At 37.9% G+C, this 15,238-nt stretch overlaps 2 protein-coding genes and 1 long non-coding RNA gene across 4 annotated transcripts in view; 1 reads left to right on the forward strand and 2 right to left on the reverse strand.

Annotated features, from left to right (window-relative positions):
* Positions 1–2,572, reverse strand: part of strn4 (striatin, calmodulin binding protein 4) — a 38,185-nt gene extending 35,613 nt beyond the window's left edge. The window contains exon 1 of the mRNA XM_073817584.1: positions 2,114–2,572. Within this exon, the coding sequence (XP_073673685.1) occupies positions 2,114–2,398 (285 nt within the window). The 5' untranslated portion in view covers positions 2,399–2,572. The remainder of the gene's footprint in view (positions 1–2,113) is intronic.
* A 642-nt stretch (positions 2,573–3,214) lies between these two features.
* On the forward strand, positions 3,215–8,021 carry fkrp (fukutin related protein). Its single transcript, XM_073817805.1, has 2 exons — positions 3,215–3,349; positions 3,755–8,021. Exon 2 carries the CDS (start codon positions 4,042–4,044, stop codon positions 5,686–5,688), a length of 1,647 nt encoding a protein of 548 aa, XP_073673906.1. The 5' UTR covers positions 3,215–3,349; positions 3,755–4,041; the 3' UTR covers positions 5,689–8,021.
* A 1,133-nt stretch (positions 8,022–9,154) lies between these two features.
* Positions 9,155–14,338, reverse strand: LOC141285132 (uncharacterized). 2 transcript variants are annotated; one of them, XR_012338554.1, is made up of 5 exons: positions 11,975–14,338; positions 11,644–11,740; positions 11,289–11,374; positions 10,921–11,010; positions 9,155–10,127 (listed from the first exon to the last, which is right to left on the reverse strand). It is a non-coding gene; the product is annotated as an uncharacterized lncRNA (long non-coding RNA). The 2 variants fall into 2 exon arrangements; XR_012338553.1 differs by having other exon boundaries at positions 9,157–10,127; positions 11,644–14,336.
* Between the last annotated feature and the right edge of the window lie 900 nt (positions 14,339–15,238).

Consider the following 15,238-nt stretch of genomic DNA (forward strand, 5'->3'; position numbering starts at 1 on the left):
ATTTTTTATTATTTTTTATATATTTTATACATTTTAATTTATGTTTCTACCAATATCTTTTTGGACATATTTGAAATATAGATATTTTAAACAAGCATTTTAACAATTTTTAAATATTTTAAAATATATTTTTCAATCCAGGAAAACGCATTTACATTATGCCACATTTGAAGAAAAAATAATATATTTGAATAAACCTCAGCAAGGAACATAAATAATTTGCAATATTTCAATATATACCTTATATACACTATATAATAATGTACCTTTAGAAGGACATCCACATTTGTATTGTTCCCTGAAATACATTTAAAAATATATGTTGCATATGAAGGTTAAAACTAAATTAAATTAAACTAAACTAAATCTATTTCAAAACCTTATTTCATTGAGCTTCACTGTTTAGCATGTATTTCCAATATATTTTGGCAACAAAAATGTATTTTTTTTTTTTTTTTGCCATATGGGAAGGACGGGATATTAAGCATACTATACAACAATACTAGACTTTTTCCAAAAAGTCTAAAAAAAGTGCAACACTAGGTGACCTCTATACTTCAATAACAATAATAATACACATTAATATACTTTAATTACAAAATAATGTGTAAAAAGTACTTCCTAAGGAAACCAATTATTTTTTGGAGAACCAAGCGTATCATGTACCCATGTCCTATTCATAAACAAATGAACTGTATGAACTAATTCGTATAATGATTTAAACTAAAATTTCATGAGCGGTGTAGTCTGATTTCAGAATCAATGACTCTTGTCAGCCAATTATATTTAGTAAATAAAAAAAAATAAAAAAAACAAGCTTACGAAAGTACACAACCATTGCAATACAATTCCTGAACAGCTTACTTTTATGGATTGATTCTTTTAGCAAATCTAACAAACATACGTCATATATCTATGGCTTGTATGATTATTTTTAGTGAATCAAAATAATCCAGTTGTAAACATTTTAGCAAGTTGAAGTGTTCATTGATTTTGACTCACTTACTAATAGAAAGGGTCATGTTTGAATAGAAATAAATAAAGTCAATCTAGTTCAATTCTCACACAAACTCTTGTTACGCATTTTTTAGTTTTAGTACATAAAAAAAACACATGCAAACTTAAGTAATTAGTTTGTGTACCCGATGACTCTCACTAGCCTGTTCTTTTTACAAAACAAAAAAAAACAAAAAAAAAAACAAAGACACCTTTGGTTTCAATTCCTGAATTAATTTAACTCACTTTCTGAACTGCAAGTTAAAGTAACAGTTCGACCGAAAATAAAAATAGTTATTCACTCAACCTCAAGTTGTTTTAAACCTGAGTTTCTCTTTCTGTTGAGCGCTAAAGATATTTTGAAGGAATGTGGGTAAACAATTTTTCATAGCATTTTTATACCATACAATTGAAGTCTAAAGAAAACTGCAAATGTTTGGTCACCCACATTCTTCAAGATATGTTCCTTTGTGTTTAACAGAAAGAGAAACTCATACAGGTTTGAAACCACTTGAAGGTGAATAAATGACAGAATTTTATCTTTAATAGTTCGGTCACGAGCTAGGCTACTCGAAATTATGAAGAAACTGTTACTTTGTTATGCTGTGCTTCAAACACGTGGACATGTTTATATGACAACATCAAACGTGTTACCAAATTCTAGTCGTATATTATTTGTGTATTGTTACGATCAATTGATGTGTCGCATTTATCTGCTTTTGAAATCTGATCTCATAACTGGCAACAGACTGATGACAGCCGTAAATACAATACGACTTGTATGTTTGAGTTTTCTTTTTTCCTCAAAAAATGCTAAAAGAACCGCTACGGAAGTGGAATCGTTCAGATGAATCAGATTTAGAATCGATTCCCATCCTAAGGTGGGTATGTGCATTCAACAAAAGGATATTATTTTCACAGTTACATTTGCTACTGTTTCACTGAATAGCATCAGATGAATACTTAAACCCAATGCAATCCCTAAACTACGTCTAATCGACAATAACATCAGGCGATCGTGACTTCTTCCTGCGTCTTATCTGTAAATGTGCTCTTCCTCAAGGAATCCGTCTGGAAGAGACCAAAACATGCGATTAAAGAAACGCCGTTTTTTTACCCTCAGCTCGTCTCGTTCGGCCTCCCAGCGATATTTCTCGGCTTGAAAGCGACTCCATTCAAACTGGATGAAATGTAAGATCCCGGGCAGCGAGAGGCCCGCGTCCCCGTCCTGCGGATCTCGCGGCTGGGAGGTTCCAGCCATCGCCCCGGCCGCGGCGGCGGCTGCTGCGGTGGGAGCAGGACCGAGCACAGCCTTCGGCCCGTTAGGATTGCGCCCCGCTCCGCTTCCTGCAGGGCTCTGATTCGTTCCACCCGACACCCCGCCGGATCTTTCCGCCTCCATCAGAGCGTTCGAGCTGTCGCTGGAGCCAGGAGGTGGAAAAACAGAAGAATAAGCCACCCCGTTGCTTGAAGTCTCCACCGAAGCCCTCTCCCGTTTTCCTGCCCGCTACAGATAGGCGAGTACTCACACACACAGAAAAGTGCCAAATAGTGATCCACTCCTACTACGGAATGGCTGCAAACGCTACCAGCTCGTAAGTGCTCCTTATGGGTCATAAAGATGGCTTCCGCAAGGGGGCGGTTGACGGCTCCAAAAGCCTGATCCTCCATTGAGGTCAATTCAAATATCAAGACGTTTTTTGTTTTATAGGAAACCTACGACTGCTAAAATGTATAATTGTTTAATTAGCTGATTACAAAGTTGTTGCTGACTTAAAAAAAAATGTAAATCCACTTTCGCAATCTCTATAAAATTATTTTCTTAGAATACGAGTCCAGACATCACAGATGAATGTGATTGGTCCATCCTGACTAGCGATGAGAAAAGTAAAAGATGTCATGTGACATGTCTCGGTATAGATTTTTTCTAGTTATTTTATAAAACCGAATATTCTAATTATCAATTTATTATTTTTTTTCATTAACAGAAAAACATAATAAAAATAAATATTTTATTTTATATAAATATAAAAAATATTTTAAATATAATATTAATAAAATAGCAAGTTAAAACACAGTGAAGCGTTAAAAGAAAAAATGTTTTAAACCCATCTCATGTTACCGCTAAGCCCCGCCCATTTGAGAACACATGTGTTACGTTACGTGTCATTCTACCTGCTCGTACTATTTCTATGGGATTGATCGAGGCGACCTAGTAGTGTGAGCTTCCTGCTACATTGTGATCTTCTCTCGGGCTTCCTTTGCTCATTTCCGAATTAAGCATGGGGAAGAATACCAAGAATACCGTGCAAACAATGTGCTGATGAGGAAAATGTTGAGTCAACCGTAAAATGTTAGTTTTCACAGTCGTGTTTTCTACCGTTTTGAATAATGAAGATGCGTGTCATTGTGAATATGTGTATGCTTTCAAGAGCAGAGACTGCATAGATCTGCATGAATCGATGGTTGTAGGCTAGTTTGGGTTAAATTTTGCATGCATGTTCTATATTTGGAGGAACTGTCTCAAGTGATCAAATGATAGTTTCTGAAATACTCAAATCTAGAGCTTAGCTCTAATTGGGACAGTAGCTTGGAACATCTTTATATATTTCTAGGTCATCTTTGTTGGCTAGACATAGTAGTGATGACTAATAGGCTTTTTGCAATGCAAACTTCAACTGAATGTCCCTAACAATTGCCTTGTACGTTTTAAGTTAATTTATTTATTAAAATGTTTTTGTTTTGTCTCCATGTATAGCTTTTATTTAATGGACTGTGGTGAACTAAAGGCACTCGAGTCGAATATGGAATCTGTCCGTCAGTCTTTTTTTCTGGATGGGATCAGCTGACACAAAGGAAGACATCAGCAGAAACTGATCTCTGCTCATAGAAGATGGTTCATCAAATATTCAGCTCCCAAACGCTTTCCACTTTGCTTTCTTTTTGGCCAGACCAGAATGATAATGTACAAAATTTCAGGAATTTGGACAGGTTTTGACGGTCAAGATTTTCTGTTCTCTTCCTTTTCCAATTTTTACTTACTGCATGCATCATAAAAGTTGTTTCACCACAAGCGCCATAATGCGTATCAGTTTTTGCCAGGCTCTTTTAACGGGAGCTATAATTTTGAACTTGCTCATCCTGTATTATGTCTCACGGGCCCAGCAGCAGATGATGGAGAAGCGTCGGGAACAAAGTAAGGGCTTAAAGAAAGCCTCTCTGCCTGTGCCAGGACTGGGAGCTATGGGCAATCTGGTAGGTGGAAGTATAGTTGGCGGCGCCAAAATGGGAGGCCTTGAGGGCAACATGCGTGGTCCACGCGTCACGATCCTCGTTAGGGAATTTGAAGATTTTGAAAACTACGTTGGTGATGTTGCACGCTCCTTCTTGCGCCAAAGACCAGAGCTGCCCTTCCTCGCTGTAGCCGAAAGTCCACCGTACCCTCCTCTGGCTCTTCCCGAGGGAGCCAGGCTCCTGGTGTTGTCGCCGAGCCCCGACCAGCCTCCACAAACTCACCGTCCTGAGTTTAACGTGCAGACGGAGTTTGCACTATTAGTTCCAGATGGCGTGGAGCTGGACCACGGCCGACAAATTGAGAGGCTCATTCGGGAGCTGGAAGGCGAAGGTGGTGGACCAGTCAGACTCGTTGCCGCCCCTGTGCTGACCCGCTCGGCAGTGCAGTGCCTGCACCTTCGGGTGAATCTACGGGAATGGACTGTGACCTACACCCCTGCAGCCTCAGGAAGCAGCGGTAGTGTCTGCACAGCCCTGCAGGGAGACGCCGTGGTTCTTATCCGCACTGAGGACCTCTTCAATCTCTCAGTTCCCTTAGGGCACCCCCTCATGTCTTCCTTGTTTGTCCAAACATCTCTGCGCGGCTGGAAGGTCAAGCTTCTGGAGGGGCCTTCGTTTTCTGCAAGTCATCGACCGCTGTTTAGCTCAGCACACAATCAGTGGAAGGCGGACGGTCGTCTGAAAGACGCCACCAATCACCTCATGCGTAGCTTCGGCTTGAAGCGCGTGGTGCTGCCTGATGGTCGGGATCAGTGGTTTGGTTGCAGTAAAGAGACTGCAAGATGTTTCGGCACAGTGCGTGACGACACACCAGAATACCTCTACATAGAGCGCTGGACTCCGCCTTGCTGCTTGCGAGCTCTGCGAGAGACTACTAAATATGTTATCAATATCTTGGAGAGCTCCGGCGTACGTTACTGGCTGGAAGGGGGTTCCTTGTTGGGTGCAGCCCGACACCAGGATATAATCCCATGGGACTACGACGTGGATTTGGGCATTTACTTAGAGGACGTTCCAAATTGCGACTACCTAAAGAATCTGGACTCTGGCTCACTGGTGGACGCTAACGGCTATGTGTGGGAGCGAGCGGTTGAGGGTGACTTCTACCGTGTGCAATATAGTGAAGCCAACCATTTGCATGTGGACTTGTGGCCCTTTTACCCTCGCAATGGAGTTATGACTAGGGACACTTGGACTGAGCACAAACAAGACGTAGAGTTCCCAGAGCATTTCCTGCAACCCCTGGTGCCAATGCAGTTTGCCGGGATCACCGCTTATGGTCCGAACAACCACCGTGCCTTCTTGGAACTCAAGTTTGGGGAAGGGGTTATTGAGAACCCCCAGTATCCAAACCCTGCCAAGAAACGACTGGACAGGAGTCGCACATTAGGATCGTAGCAAGCAGTAACTTGATGTGCCACAATTACACAACATTTCTGACATTTTAAACTTTGTGGAGTATTGATATCAGACTGAAAATTTTGAGCTATGTCTGATCACTTGAATGTTAGTATTTCTTGCCGATTTTATTTATTGTGTGTTGTGGTTTGGGGAGTCACAAGTCTCAAAAGTAGTCTAAATACACTGTATGTAATAAATGTTTTAAAAGTCTAAATATTTCACACTGCAGTGTCCCAGGAATTCACAAAGGTCAAAGATTTTTGTTATACATCAGGGGTGTCCAAACTCGGTCCTGGAGGGCCACTGTCCTGTAGATTTTAGCTTTAACCCTAATCAAACACACCTGAACCAGCTAATCATTGTCTTACTAGGCATACTAGAAACTTCCAGGCAGGTGTGTTGAGGCAGTTTGGAGCTAAACTTTGCTGGACACTGGCCCTTCAGAAACCCCTGATATGTAATTTTCTATAGCACAGGGGTGCCCAAACTTGGTCCTGGAGGGCATGTTCCTCAGAGTTTAGCTCCATCCTCAATTAGACACACCTGAACCAGCTAATCAAGCTCTTACAAGGCATACTAGAAACTTCCAGGCAGGTGTGCTGAGGCAAGTTGGAGCTAAACTCTGTAGGACAGTGGTTTTCAATCCTGGTCCTGGGGACCCAAAGCTCTGCACATTTTGTATGTATCCCTTATTTGACACACTCAGTTAAGTACATGGATCTCTCTCCTAATGAGCTGATGAACTGAATCAGGTGTGGTATATAAGAGAGACACACAAAATGTGCAGAGCAGTGGGTCCCCAGGACCAGGATTGAAAACCACTGCTGTAGGACACCAGCCCTCCAGGACCAAGTTTGGACACCCTTGATATTTCAGTTTCTATAGCCCTGGGGTGCCCAAACTTGGTCCCGGAGGGCATGTCCTGCAGAGTTTAGCTACAAACCCCAATTAGACAAACCTGTACCAGCTAATCGAGCTCTTACAAGGCAAAATAGAAACTTCCAGGCAGGTGTGCTGAGGCAAGTTGGAGCTAAACTCTGCAGGACACCGGCCCTCCAGGACCAAGCTTGAAGACTCCTGATATATTGATTTCTATAGTTTCAACTCTGGTTTTTGAGGTCCACTTTCTTGCAGAGTTTAGCTCCAACTTTAATCAAACACACCTTATCGAGGTCTTCAGGATCACTAGAAAGTTACAGGCAGGTGAGTTTGATCAAGGTTGGAGCTAAACTCTGCAGGAACGTGGACTTCGAGGGCCAGAGTTCAAAACCTCTGCCCTAAACAAAAGTTAGAATTTTTAAACATTTTGCTAGAGAAACATGAGAATCACCAGTTTTAATCACCTATTGCATTAGTGCAAGTGAGTGCTGGCTTATGGAAAATGTATTCATGTTTATAGGTGGACAGGTGAACCATTTAATAAGCAACCCAGACAGCTCATTTAAACCTTGAAAGGACTTAACTGTTTTTCGTCTTAACGGTCATTATTATACCACCATAAACTTTGTAGAGTGTAGGATGTTTTGACAAATGGTGACATTGGTGTACGCTGATGTTGAATAAGGTTGAATTCCCCTTTTTTCAAGTTTTATTGGTAAATCTGAAATGGTTGTAAATGCAAAAGGTTACTTAAAATGCCAGTGAGAACAAGCTACTGTTTTATGCACATACTCACTTTATTAATGATATTTGCACCATGTTGCATGATAACTTTGTACTCAGTGTTGGGAAGGTTACAGATTACAAGTTACCCTATTTAAAATGTAATAAGTAGTGTAATTTCCAATTACTTTATACAAAAAGTAATGCAACTGATTACATTACTTTTCGATTATCCTTCCGAATTTCTAATGAATGTTTTCAACTTTTAATCAGATACTGTTCAAATTCAAATGAGAACCAATTAAAAGCATCAGAATAGCATTGTTTTACTAAACAGCCTTTAAATGGCAGGAGGCTTTGTGCGCATCAAAAGAAATGAATATCCTATCATATCCTAGCTTTTTACACAAAATATTCAGACGTAACTCCCTTTGTAATCATTAACATTTTCATAATTAACACATGATTAAATAACGTATTACATGTAACTAGTTACTCCCCAACACTGTTTGTACTTTTGCTGTACTTTTGATCTCAGACTGTAACTCATTTTTAACAAATGTTTGTTTTTTGTTTTGTCTTGGTGTTTCACAAATATACTTTGTAATGTTCATTGTGTAAATACATCCTGACCACCAAATATTTAACAAACAGCATAACAATTCAAACTCTGTCTTAACATGTCAATGTGTTTCACATGTCTGGAAATAAACAACCACACAGAATTACATTTGGAGTTTTCATTGTAAACATTACAGTAAAATGCTGAATTGACCACAAGGTGCCGCAATAGACCATGAAGTCTTAATCCTGGGTTTGGTTGCTGATATCCTACCAGGTTTGTGCAGTATTATTACTGAGCAAATCTTCAAAGCCTCTCTTAAAATGTTGCTTTTGTTTACAGAAACACAATTGACAACCCATTCCCAAAAGCAAATATCCCCAGGAGTAATCCGTCATTACCAATAGAGTTGAGTGGAACTTGCGACCATAGTTTGCGATGCTTGTTGAAACGCATCCCTGGTTTTACCACCTAATAATTTTAGTCTGTCAAAATATTGGACCCTTTCCAGCTTACCAAGTCCTTCTCTATATGATTTAGCAGCTTTCACACAGGTTTTCCATCATTTAGACAGCATAAATTAGCAGAACAACGTATTTAGTAGAACATTAACGTGTAATCAATGCTGTTTACATCCGAGTATCTCCAGTATGGCTGTGCATCCGGGTAAATGACCAAATAAGTGCAAACCCTCTATAGATAAGTAATATAAGAACTCAAAAACAACAATCAACTGCGATAGTTATCCTAGTTGCAAAATGTTCTGGAACCCAACATTTACCTCATTTTAGCAACTTCAGCTCTTAAGAACATTACAATTGATTTATAAGATTACAGATTACAAGTTACCCTATTTAAAATGTAATAAGTACACTGTAAAAAGTTTGCTGTAAATTTTACAGTAACTTACTGGCAGCTGGATGCCAGTAAGTTACTGTAAAAATGTTTACAGTATTAATACTGTAAGTGCATTTACAGTACTAAAAGGTCTTTACTGTAATTTCATTTACAGTATTTTTACTGTAATTTCATTTACAGTATTTTTACTGTAATTTCATTTACATTATTTTTACTGTAATTTAATTTACAGTGTTTTTACTGTATCTTCAATTACAGTATTTTTACTGTATTTTCAATTACAGTATCAGTACTATAGAGTTTATTTTCATTTATTTTAAACATTTTTTACCTGTAAAAACAATCCAATTAACCTACAGCACTGTAATTCAAGATTTTTACCACCCCAACCCCATAAAAATCACAATAACTCATAAGCATTAGTTCTGATAATATTCTTTTTAATTGTTGAACATTTTCTTTTTAAAAGTACAGAGACTTTGTATCATGGCAAACATACACATACTGAAAAGCAAAAATAAGTAAGTACACTACCAGTCATAAGTTTTTGAACACTAAGATTTTTTTAAAGAATTCTCTTCTGCTTACCAAGCCTGCATTAATTTGATCCAAATTTAATTTATTCCTTTGATCAAAGCTGAATTTTCAGCATCATTACTCGTCTTCAGTATCACATGATCCTTCAGAAATCATTCTAGTATGCTGATAAACATTATTTAATTTTCAGATTTTTCAGGATTCTTTGATGAATAGAAAGATATTATTTAGCAAGGATGATTTAAATTGATCAAAAGTGATAATAAAGACATTCATAATGTTACAAACTATTTCTGTTTCAGATAAATGCTGTTTATCTGAACTTTCTATTCATCAAAGAAACCTGAAAAAAAAAATGTATTTTAGCATTATAATAATTTCAGCAACATCATAATAATAGTTTTTGAGCAGAAAATCAAATTATTAGAATGATTTCTGAAGGATCATGTGACTGCAGTAATGATGCTAAAAATTAAGGTTTGATCACAGCAATAAATTACATTTTAAAATATATTCAAAAAGAAAACAGTTATTTTAAATAATAAAAATGGTTCAAAAGTGTACTGTGTTTGCTGTACTTTGGATCAAATGAATGCAGGCTTAGTGAGCAGAAGAGACCTTCTTTAAAAACATTTAAAATCTTACTGTTCAAAAGCTTTGTCTGGTAGTGTAAATAAAATAAAATCATACAGTAAAAATGTGTTTGTGTTGTGTTAAATTTTAGTAGTTTTGAGTCAAAGTTGACAAGCTCTCTGATGAGAAACGGCAGAATGGGATTCAGGCTGATGCTTGTTGTTTGCACCCTCTTTCCAGAAGTCCATCTGATCTGTGACTGTCAATGCATTTGCTGCCACAAAGGTTGACTGTCTGAACAAACCTGCAAGCACAAGAAAAACAGTGTTTAAAGAATTTGCCTCAACTGTCAAACTTGGTGCTGTATGCATTTAAAAAAAAAATGATATACTACATACGAACGCAGTAGTAAGAAAAAAAACTGAAGAAACTTTTTCTTGAAATTTTTTATAAAGAATTTTATGAATGGGTCAGTAAGTCACTGATTCTAGGTGTTTAAAAAAGGTAAATTCATTCAGTAATGAAACACTGCTGTGTGCAGAGATGCACAACATGGCTTTGTTAAGAACCGTTTTTACTAAATGGAGCAAAAAGACAATACTTTCTTCATGATTTAAATCACTTAATATTACATTCTTGTTTATTGAATTTTGTTGCCCTGACACTCAAAAGTCTGCCACAGACCATGCTAAATGCTAACTAATCTGTTCATATAAACATTCTAAACGTGTGTTTCCTAGAAAGTCTGTGCATATAATAAGCCTACTATGATTAAAAATCTCTAATTGTTGCTTTACAGTAACAATAATCTAAATTGACAGACGGTAAGATTGCTATTATGAATTTAAAGGTTACAGTAAGTTAAAGATACCTGAAGCAGCTGCATTTTGCTGTTTAAATGCTGGTTTAATAGAAATAATTTTAATGTGCATGCAAACTCAATCTTGATGTGACAAGACATGGTAATAAAAAACATTCCCCGGAAATAAATACCTTTCAAATGTGTACTTTAAATACAATATAACTTGCTTAGGATAAAAGCATCTGAAAAATGCATGAATGTAAATGCAATGTAAAACAAAAATGTTTTGGGTTACCTGATTCTGCATGTCTGTAAAATGGACAGCTGGCTGTATGATGATTCTGCCCCTGATGGTCAGCATCCAGTTAGTGCTTGGAGAAATCTCCTGTAACAGACAGTGTCACAACACCCTTTTAGTGTTACTATAGTTTATGATCAGAAAAGAAAACTACTGTACAGTAATAAAATCTACATTTTTAATAAAATAAACATTTATAATATTTATTAGCAAAACTTGTTATATTAATATATTGCTAGCCCGTTACTCTCTTTAAAAAGTTAACCTGTTCTGCAAGTCAGTGGAGAACAGCAGCCTGTGGCTAATTTGGCTAATTTAGTAACGTTAACATTAACTTAGTTAAATTGATGAAAGGGGAAGCTCACCTGTTGTTTGCACCGCGACGACGGCAATCACCAGAAAAGACTCTAATACACCTCCGATGCAGACGACATGACCACGAGACCACAAACTTGAAAATAAAACACAAAAGATGCAGTTAACCGCGGTGTTCAGTTTTACCTCAGTGTTTCATGTTAGCGCGCTGTTTATGTCACGTCTGTCACTGAAGGGACCGTCTATAAAGTTACATACGACATTCATACACACATTTCTTACTTAAACATCATTTGAAGAGAATTACCTTGCCAGCTATAAAGAGGCAGCGTTTAAAAGATATTATGCTGCTCTGTGACTAACGTTAAGTTTGTCAACTTCGGCTTACTGACATTATTAGCTTACCAGTTCATTATCGTCGATACTATGGCAGTCATTCACAGAAGAAGATCCAAAATACACCTCCGCGCTCCGACGTTACAGACGACATCCAGACCAGAAACTTGAAAATGACAAGCAAAAGAAGGGCTTGAAAATACAGTTTAAAATCTCCACAGAAACAGTGGTGTTGCTTAACGCACTTTACCTCAGTATTTCACCTCAGTTTGCTGTTAAGCTTGAGTAAGGGCTCGTCAGACGAACTAACTTGCATTAAAGGGCAGCCGAATATACAAACGTGTTTCTCAGTTTAAATAAAGTTTATTTCGACTAATATAGGTCACCTTAATTTACTCACCAGTCCATGTTTTCACCGTTATGGCGGCGCCCCGGCCGCCAGTCAGAAAAAAAAGGCTACCGACATGAAAAACACGATGAATATTGTTAGTTTGCTGTTAACAAGTGAAAACAAATTAAAATTGTTCAGTTTTTCATAAAACAGAAATAATATACTAACCTTTTTGTCGTGTTATTGATGCAACATTTCTCTTTTGTCCTTTTTACCGCCACTTCCTCTCAACAGGAGAAAAAAAAAATCTCCCTTGCCATTGGTCAATTTTTCGCGGGCAAGTTCACTACTGTAAACGGATTTACAGTAGTGGAGAATTACAGTAGTGATCATATATTTTCCCATAATCCTTTGCAGTTTACAGTAAAATACTGTATATATATTTTACAGTATCTTACTGTAGATATTACAGTAAAATACTGTTCAAATTACAAAAATCGGTTACAGTGTAGTGTAATTTTCAATTGCTATATTAATGAAACTGATTACATTGGATTACTTTTTGCATTACCAGTAGAGTTAAATGTAACTTGCGACCATGCTAACGATGCTTTTGGGAAACGCATCCCTGACTAAATCAAATGGAGATAAGACGTCAGCTGGTATCTTGTAAAAGTAGGCTAAGTGATATTGTTTTGCAATAGTAACTGCTGACTATACATTATACCTTGCTTATTAAATGGCTTCTTACAAAAATAAATGAATGTATCGACTTTAATTCATGTCATGAAATTTAAATTTGCTTATACCAGGATATGAGATGTGAAACAGTTATGTAATTCAGCAACCATTATACAAAATATTTAACCACGAATGCTACAATTAACTCAGTGGTTCCCAAACTTTTTCTGCCGGGCCCCCCTTTTGCAGAATAACAAAAATTCAAAAACATAATCATCACCTGATGACATGAGCTTATGTCTGGCTGTTTTAACTCAAATACAGCAGCCAAACAAAATCTAGTATTAAAGATTTAAGGGTCAAGAGCCCAACGAATGCAAACATTGACCACTATAATGGTTGCTTAAATATTTTGGTTTTCTCCTTTGGTGATTCTGCTTAGTAACATCAGGTGTCTCCAATAATGATCAATCATCACTTCGTTAATCACCTAATTATCTCGTTAACTTCAACATCGCTTCAGTGTTAACTTTTAACACTGCTTTAGTGTCTATATGTGTCCACACTCAGAGTGTTAATTTAACACTGGGGATTTTGCTGTGTACCACTTTTTACAGTGTTCTAAGATTAGATATAAATCTGAACAGTATGCAGCAAATTTAAACATGTTTTATATAGCTACATAGTTTTATAAGGATGTAAACGGAAAATAAAACGTACAAACTCACTTGTTTACACTATGCCCCTTTTTTGATTGCCAACGGCTGCAGCCTGCAAAGTACAACGTGAAAGCGCAAGGCTGACGCTCTGTAGCAAATTCACACATATATTAGTGAGGCATTTTAATTTAAATTGAAGAGACGGGATTTGCGGGATGCACCGCACAGCATGCTCCTAGAATCTGGTTAAGTAATATATAGACGTCAAAATGAAAGCGCACGGGTTCACGCAGTTTGTGTGAATCTGGCGATAGATCGCGCATCCACTGACTTAGTACGTTCTGACGTAACGGAATAGGCCATGGCTAAACAGACGTCTTACCGGAGAAAATTTATTTGCATGGTGCCCCCCTGGACGTGGTGTCCCTGGGCACTTGCCCAGTTGCCCATATGGTTAATCCGCCTATGGTTACAGCACAGTATGTGGCGCTATTGCAAACAGGAACAAGTACATATAGACATTGTTTTGAGCGGACTTTGCTTTTCCGTTGAGCGTAAGTACACGAGTGGAGCATTCATATGGGACGTGAGCAACTCAACAGAACGCACATTCATAGAGCAGAATACTGATCAGAGCGTCACACATTGAGCAGTGCGCGCTGTATACTGCCGGGCGGCGTGGCAGATAGTTTCGGCCATTTATCTCTTTCGAATCTCTATAAAAATCGGCTGACTATACACTAGCCTTGCCGCGCCCCCCAGTTTGGGAACCACTGAATTAACTAGTGAGTACACCAGAGAGCTGTAACCTAAAATAAATATAATACAGAGGGGGCTTTCACGACGCATCATCAATCGACCGTATTGGCGGAACTGAATATAAACAATCCCACTGACCCGAACGAAACTGGCATATTTTACTGATTATTGCTGCTGAAAATTGTCAACAGGGCTCTCAAGTGTCACGCGTTGAGCGTGACAGTCACTCACTTCGGTCTATTGTCACGCACTCCCGCCACACATTGTATTTCTCACGCAGAAAAAAACTATTTATAATATATTTAATATACCGCAGCGCCCAACATTTCTCTGGCCGCGCCACTCTCGCTATGGAACCGGCAGGATTCAAGCGCCGCGAAGCGCGTCTCCCCTGGAGTTCTTAGTCGAGCCTGCCACTTATCAGCCAATCAAAAAAAAAAGAAATAGGCTACACAATAGCCAATCAGAAAATAGCACTATTGTATCTGGGTAAGATTTAACGCAACAACCAATGAAAAAAAGCATCCTGAAATTGTTCACCATCTTCCTCGTTCAACCACAGAGGAAACCACTGGAGCCCCGAGCATCACTTTGAGCACAAAGTAATGATCTCCTGTTACAGCAAATTCACAACTTGTTTGACACAAACAATATTATGAAAACTTGACTGCTGTTAGAGAATGTTTCCCAGATAATTAACACCAGTTTTTCATGAGTGTCTGTTACTTAGCCAACAGTTTTACAGCCTGTTCACTGACAACATCTGCTCAGAACAAGTAACGTTAGTCTAGGCCTAGTCATATTTTCGTTATCACACGATGACTGACATATTGTCACATTATAAATATATCTCTCTCCAATAGGCTTAATAATTTTATTAGCACTAAATTAATTCAAGTGTATTGCATAGTTGATGTTATAGGTCACTTTTAAAATCATGTCATATTTTATAATTATATCCTGGCCATGGACGCATTAATCATTGCATCTGTCTTTCAAAGATGTCAGGTAAAAGGCAACAAACACTTACAACAAACAGCACCAGTCATAATCTCTCTCTCACACACACACTCGCACTCATACACACACACAAAAATTGAATAAACACTTTGTATTTGGTTAAATTGTCAGTGTCATGTGTCAAATATTTTCTTCTGCAAGTCTGAGCAATTATTAATATTAACAACAAAAACACTAATAATAATATTATTAATGGAACACCCCCATTCCACAC

This window comes from Garra rufa, chromosome 14 (assembly GCF_049309525.1).
Source record: "Garra rufa chromosome 14, GarRuf1.0, whole genome shotgun sequence".
NCBI classification, from domain to species: Eukaryota; Metazoa; Chordata; class Actinopteri; order Cypriniformes; family Cyprinidae; genus Garra; species Garra rufa.

What these genes read in the sequence shown, in the direction of transcription:
- fkrp (XM_073817805.1), top strand. Translation starts at nt 4,042, where the DNA reads ATGCATCATAAAAGTTGTTTCACCACAAGCGCCATAATGCGTATCAGT.